Raw genomic sequence first — 7,132 nt, forward strand, 5'->3', positions numbered from 1 at the left:
AATTAAAATATCAAAAATACTTTAAAACACTAATAATCAAACTAATTTATTAAAAATTAAATTAATTTTATTTGATTTTTTGATTAAAATCGAAATATGCTCAGCCTTACTCCAAGTCTTAAAATGCCACTGATTTCTAGCAAACCAAATTCCATAAAGAATCATAGCGGCCATTTTCTACATAAAGTGAATCATGGTGAGCTAGAACGTTTGCATGTTTTGAATTCAATAATTTGCAAAATATTTTGAATATTGAAATTCAATCTACAAAAACGTGAAGTTCTAATATTATTATCATTCAAATTTGAAATATTATTTTTAGTGTGATCTCTATAAAAAAATTTAAATAATTTTGTATAAATTAAATAAATGAAATTGGTTGGAATTGAGATTAGCCTATTCTGTATTCAAATTTTGAAAAAAATTAGAAACAATTGAAGCAACTAAAAAAGAAAAGGGCTTTTGATTAAATAAATTTAAATTTTTACTTAGACAATGAGAAGACGATGAAAAATAGAGAGGAGAGAGAGAGAGACGAAAAGGATAAATAAAATAAATAAAAATTAGACAATATGATATAATAATTTTAAATATAAAAAATTAAAATTTAAAAATTTAGATATAACCTATATTACCAATAAGGATTAAATTTATTTAGTTAATGAGGAATGCCCGTACGAGGACCTTTTTCGTGGACGTAACAAACCGAGGAGTGGAAGCATCAATTTCCCCGTTAAAGGGAAAAGAAGTGGCGAGTGGCGACAAGCCTATATAGTAGATACAAAGAACAGAAATGGAAACGTAATAATCAATTTGATTAACACAAAGCAAATCCTTTTTTTTTTTTTTAAATAATTTCTTTAACATGGAGAAATCTTTCCCATTCGATTTTTCGTTCGCTATGCTCAGAGAGGGAAAGAGAAGTTTTGAAAAAGGAAGGGCCTCTCTGTCTCTGTTATCCTCGTAAGGCCCCCCTTTGAGAATCAAGTTTATGGTTTTCTATTTTTTGATTTGAGAATGTTTGTGTCTGTGTTTCTTGATTTTGCCTGTCGTTTCTGACTCTCATTTTGATTCGTTTGTTTATTTGTTTTCTCTTGTGTTCCCGTTGATCTTGGTTTTTCACCTAAGACTGGAAAAGTGGCAATTCATCTGCCCTGGAAAAGTGGAAATTCATCTGCCATGTTCATCTACATTTTGTTCTATGAAATCTATGTTCGATGGGTCTATTTGATCAACACCTATTAAAAACAATCTATTTTAGATTCATTTTACCGTTCCTTTCAATGGTTTCTTTTTATTTTTTTGCTTTTCTTGGAAAATTTAATTACTCTAGATGAATGTGGGATTTTCCTTTATGATTCAATGCTGTTGAGATCTTCTAAATATGGTTATTTTGACATTCTTCTTGCATAGTTATTGCTTGCTTGTGAACACTGTGTTAGTGTATGTGCACTGCAGCCAATATATTAGTTGCATGGGTGATCACTTAATACATGTATATACTTTATTCTTAATAAAAGGCTGCTTTATCTTTAATGTTTAATTTTATTTTAATAAATATTAATTAATAAAGATAAAGTCCATTGGACTTATATGCATAATAGTGAAAATTATAATGTTGTTATAATTATGAGATTTGGATTGCATTATAGCATTGCTCCAAAAATATTCTTGGTGGTCAATGTTATATCGAGATTGGACATTAATATAACTGTTGAGACCATTGGACATTAATATAACTGTACGTTGCATTCTTTCCTTTCATTGGACATTAATATAACTGTAGAGACCAGTGCACGTTGCATTCTTTCCTTCGTGAAAGGAAGCAGCAGTTCTCATTAAGCTGAGGCATGTGAGGTACCTAAAACCAACGTGTAAGTGCTTGTGGTGATAAGCTCACTGAATTGACCTGCACGAGGATTCCATATGGAAGTTTACCTGTGTTTATGAAAAGACTTACGTGACAGTTGTGTAAATGATCCTTAGACTTGAGACATTAAGTTATCTTATATAGAAATTACTGTATTTTGATACTGCTCACATGTCATTCTATATAAGGATAATGAATGTGGCAGTTGTTGGATATAGTATGAACTATGTGGAGATATTTAATTGTCAATATAGAATTCATCACCTTAGGTAATTAAGGAAAATATTTCAATTGCTCTTGGCCAGTATGGATCATTAAATCCTTGCACAAGGTAAAATAAGATTAAGATTTTATTTAATTAATCAATCATACTGGGAGGATAGAAATGATTTATATATAGCAGACACATTCTATGCATCAATGTATAAATCGAAATATTGTGATAAAAGGATATTAATTACACTGACAGACTGATTATAGAAAGGTTAGTCAAACCACTTTGACAAGTTCTAATATTTGGGTGGTCGATACACATTGCTAGATATCAATAATGATCTACAAATATAATTAATCAATTGTGAATTGATGATAAAATTAAAGTATTAATTTTATTTAATTATATTTGTTGCCAACATATTAGGAACCTAATGGGTCATATACATAAAGATTGTAATTGAGGAATTAAAGTAGATTATCAAATTGGACTTGATAAAAATAATTCTAGACTTAAGGATAGAAGTATAAATTTTATTTAGACTGCTTAATGTCATAATAATTAAGTGTAGACTTAATTTAAAGTTTCTAGAATTATAGGAATTAATTATTTGAATTATAATTATTATAGGGGTCAATTTATAATTAATAAATTTAAAGGATTAAATTAATAATTATAAAAAGTTCTTTCCTATAAATAGGGAAGCTTGTCTTCCATTCTTGATAAGTGAGAGAAGAAAGAAAAAGAGCTAACACTCAAAATTCTCAATATTCTCTAAGAGTGTATTGGAGAATTTCCTCACAACAAGTCTGTGTGGATACCATCAGAGGCCGAACATCTGGACGGCTGGTGGTTTGCTACAACCCGGCCCGGTGGTCAGTAAATTCCTCAAGCTATCTGAGGTAATTTACTAAAAAATAAAATTTAAAATTCTACCATTCCATAACATTAATTAAATTGATCTTGGTTTTAAAATTTTCTGCTCAATTTGTTGAGAATCTAATGTCTCCTAACACACTATTTGTTGCTTGATGGAGAATCATCTAGATATTTGCTAGAAATGGGTTTTTTTTTTTATCCCTTATATATTGAATCTACAAAATGTGACATGACAGAAGAAACTAAAATAATAAGAATCTCTGGGTGAAGGCAAAAATTTTCTTGCACAGGATTTTTCTGTTATATTTTCTTTATTTGTTTAGGGTAAGAACTTCCTTGATGGCATTATTTGGTGTGTCTTGATAAAAAGAACCTTTGGATGCGGATTAGCAAAAATTTTCTTTTACATGCTTTCTGATTCATATTTGCTTTATTTGTTTAGGGTGAGAACTTTATTGATGGAATTGATTTGTTTTGTCTTGATTATTGCAGCATTTTGTGCAATCAATGGATGCAAAACCAAAGAGAAGAACTGTTGTAGAAAATGGGGATGGGGGAGAGGTTTTAGTCCTTGCGACTTTAATTGGCAATGGGGATGATGTGGGTCCCATTGTCAGGCATGCGTTTGAAATGGGAAGGCCTGAAGCACTCCTTCACCAGCTCAAGATTGTTGTCAGGAAGAAGGATGCTGAAATTGAAGGCCTCTGCAAGAGCCATTATGAGGAATTCATTCTAGCTGTTGATGAGCTTCGTGGTGTCTTGGTTGATGCTGAAGAGCTTAAAAGTGAGCTTGCAAGCGACAATTTTAGATTGCAGGAGGTAGGGAGTGCACTTTTGATCAAACTTGAGGAACTCCTTGAATCTTATTCAATCAAGAAAAATGTGACTGAAGCTATTAAAATGTCAAAGATTTGTCTTCAAGCATTGGAACTTTGTGCTAAGTGTAACAATCACATGTCTGAAGGCCAGTTTTTTCCTGCATTGAAAACAGTGGATCTGATTGAGAAGAATTACTTGCTGAATATCCCTGTGAAGACACTTAGAATGACAATAGAAAAGACAATTCCTGTGATAAAATCACATATTCAGAAAAAAGTGACTAGTCAATTTAATGAATGGCTAGTTCATGTGAGAAGTTCTGCAAAGAATATTGGGCAAACAGCAATAGGTCATGCTGCATCAGCTCATCAGAGGGATGAGGAGATGCTTGAACATCAGAGGGAATCTGAGGAACAGAATGTTTCAGGCTTAGGAGATTTTGTATACAATTTAGAACTGGATGAAGATTCTGTTTTGAAGTTTGATCTTACTCCTTTTTATCGGGCATATCACATCCACTCTTGCCTTGGAATCCCAGAGCAGTTTCGTGAATATTACTATAGGAATCGGTTACTGCAGCTGAATTCAGATCTGCAAATCTCTTCTTCTCAACCATTTCTTGAATCGTATCAAACATTTTTTGCGCAAATTGCAGGTTACTTTATATTGGAGGATCGGCTGTTGAGGACTGGTGGTGATGTTCTGTTAGCAGATCAGGTTGAGACAATGTGGGATACAGCTGTAACTAAAATAACTTCTGTTTTGGAGGAACAGTTTTCTCGTATGGATTCTGCTACTCATCTTCTTCTGGTGAAGGATTATGTAACTCTTCTTGGTGCAACTCTTAGACAATATGGGTATGAAGTAGGCCAAATTCTCGGGGCACTTGACAACAGCTGGGACAAGTACCATGAACTACTTTTGGGAGAGTGTCGGGAGCAAATTGTTAACATTCTTGGCGATGACACCTATGAGCAGATGGTAATGAAAAAGGATACTGATTATGAGAATAATGTCTTGTCCTTTCATCTCCAGACCTCAGATATAATGCCAGCTTTTCCATATATTGCTCCATTTTCCTCTATGGTACCAGATACTTGTCGTATTGTTAGATCATTCATCAAAGGATCTGTTGATTACTTGTCTTATGGGGTGCGTACTAATTTTTATGATGTTGTGAAAAAGTATTTGGATAAGCTTTTGATTGATGTGGTAAATGAAGTTATACTGAGTACAATTCATAGTGGTGCAGTTGGTGTCTCCCAAGCCATGCAGATTGCTGCAAATATATCTGTTCTTGAAAGAGCTTGTGATTTTTTTCTTCGACATGCAGCCCAACTGTGTGGTATCCCAGCCCGATCAGTTGAGAGACCTCATGCCAGTTTGACTGCCAAGGTGGTCCTGAAAACTTCTAAGGATGCAGCATATCTGGCTCTGCTGAATTTGGTGAACACTAAGTTGGATGAGTTTATGGCACTTACTGAAAATATCAATTGGACTTCAGAGGAGCCATTGCAAAATGGGAATGAGTATATAAATGAGGTGGTAATACACCTTGACACTATTCTTTCAACAGCACAGCAAATTCTGCCTGTGGATGCTCTATACAAGGTTGGAAGTGGTGCTTTTGAGCATATTTCCAATTCCATTGTTGCTGCATTTCTCAGTGATAGGATAAAGAGGTTCAATGCTAATGCAGTTCTGGCCCTTAATAATGACCTAAAGATATTGGAGAATTTCGCTGATGAGAGATTTCATAACACTGGCCTGAGTGAGATATATAAAGATGGTAGGTTTAGATGCTTCTTGATAGAAGCAAGACAATTGATTAACCTTTTGTCTAGCAGCCAACCAGAGAACTTCATGAATCCTGTGATAAGACAGAAAAACTACAATGCTCTGGATTATAAGAAAGTAGCCAGCGTCTGTGAGAAATTCAAGGATTCTCCTGATGGAATCTTTGGTAGCCTTTCAAGCAGAAATACAAAGCAAAGTGCACGAAAGAAATCAATGGATGTACTGAAGAAAAGATTGAAGGACTTCAACTGAGGAGGTTCATAAAATGTCAGCCAGGATTAGTAGATCTGTGTTATTCCGATCCCACCCCTCCCCTATCACCCCATTTTGAGTTGCACATTTCCATTTTCCTTTGTTGACAATTTGAAGGTAATGGAGTTTTCAATTTTCTGTTGATTAAATTCTTAAAATAAGCTTTAATATTTCTCTTCAACCCTGATATCAAGGGTGTCTTCTCAGTGAAAATTATATTTCTTCTGCAGCTTATGCATGCATCTCCTTTCTTATATTGGAAGAAAAGAAGGTGAATATATGTCGAGTCCAATTGCTTTAAGAAGGACCAGATGCTTCTGCATTTGCTCTTTGACAATCTTACTAATTTAGTTTTTTTTCCCCCTTTCTTGGCCCCCCTATATTTGGTGGTTGTATGGGGAAAGAATTTGCAATATACTTATTGTTGTTTTATCATTTATTTCAGCAGTGAACAAAATTTCAGATTACTAGCACATTATCAGGTTTCTGTATTCTTCCTATCTTAGCATCTTTGTTTTCTTTTTTTTTTTTTTTTTCACCCTTTGCTGAAGATTTATTTATTTATTTATTTATTCAACCCTTCGTTGAAGATTTTTTGAATTGCTTTTGGTTTAAGTATAGAATAAATGGTGTGTGTGAGATTGTTGAGTGCTTGATGCAGTGCGCAAACAATTTTCTGTGGCACGGGTTGAGCAACAGGTCTAGTAGGTGAGTTCTCTCCTTCAGTGGCTGCGTGACCAGAAGTCTCGCCCCCTTCGACCATCGTCTTGGCTCGAGACATGGTTCTCTATTAAAAACAAGAGGGTCATATACTTAAAATTTATGAGGGATTAATTTAAATTAATATATAAATATATATGAATGACTTAAAAAAAAAGTCAATTGATTATTTTTTATAGGAATAGATCCGCTTCTGATTGCCCTCTTTAAATTTATTACTGTTGATAATATTAAAGACATATTATTGATGTGAAATCCAATTGTGAATTTTCAATTCGAATGTGATTAATGCTGAGAAATGATAAAAATAAAGAAGCATATTTTGTATAATTGGTTTATAAATTTGTGATTTTGACTCAGTTTTATCTGTTATAATTAGGGTTAAGCATTCGGTTTAAATCGAATCGTTAAAATTAAATTAATTGAATTATCATATTTTAGAAATCGAATCAAAATAAAAATGAATAAAAAAAAACAGAATCGATCGAATCAAAATAAAAATGCATAAAAAAAAATAGAATCGAATCAAATCATTCTAATTCAATTTGGTTCAGTTCTAGTTGATTGATTTTTAGGCTTTA

The 7,132-nt window shown here is 33.1% G+C and overlaps 1 protein-coding gene across 1 annotated transcript; it reads left to right on the forward strand.

Moving 5' to 3' along the window:
- The first annotated feature begins 835 nt into the window (after positions 1 to 835).
- Positions 836 to 5,951, forward strand: LOC131180242 (exocyst complex component SEC15A-like). The gene is made up of 2 exons (XM_058147858.1): positions 836 to 963; positions 3,456 to 5,951. Exon 2 carries the CDS (start codon positions 3,471 to 3,473, stop codon positions 5,829 to 5,831), a length of 2,361 nt encoding a protein of 786 aa, XP_058003841.1. The 5' UTR covers positions 836 to 963; positions 3,456 to 3,470; the 3' UTR covers positions 5,832 to 5,951.
- Positions 5,952 to 7,132: the final 1,181 nt, after the last annotated feature.

This window comes from Hevea brasiliensis, chromosome 5 (assembly GCF_030052815.1).
Source record: "Hevea brasiliensis isolate MT/VB/25A 57/8 chromosome 5, ASM3005281v1, whole genome shotgun sequence".
Classification (NCBI taxonomy): Eukaryota; Viridiplantae; Streptophyta; class Magnoliopsida; order Malpighiales; family Euphorbiaceae; genus Hevea; species Hevea brasiliensis.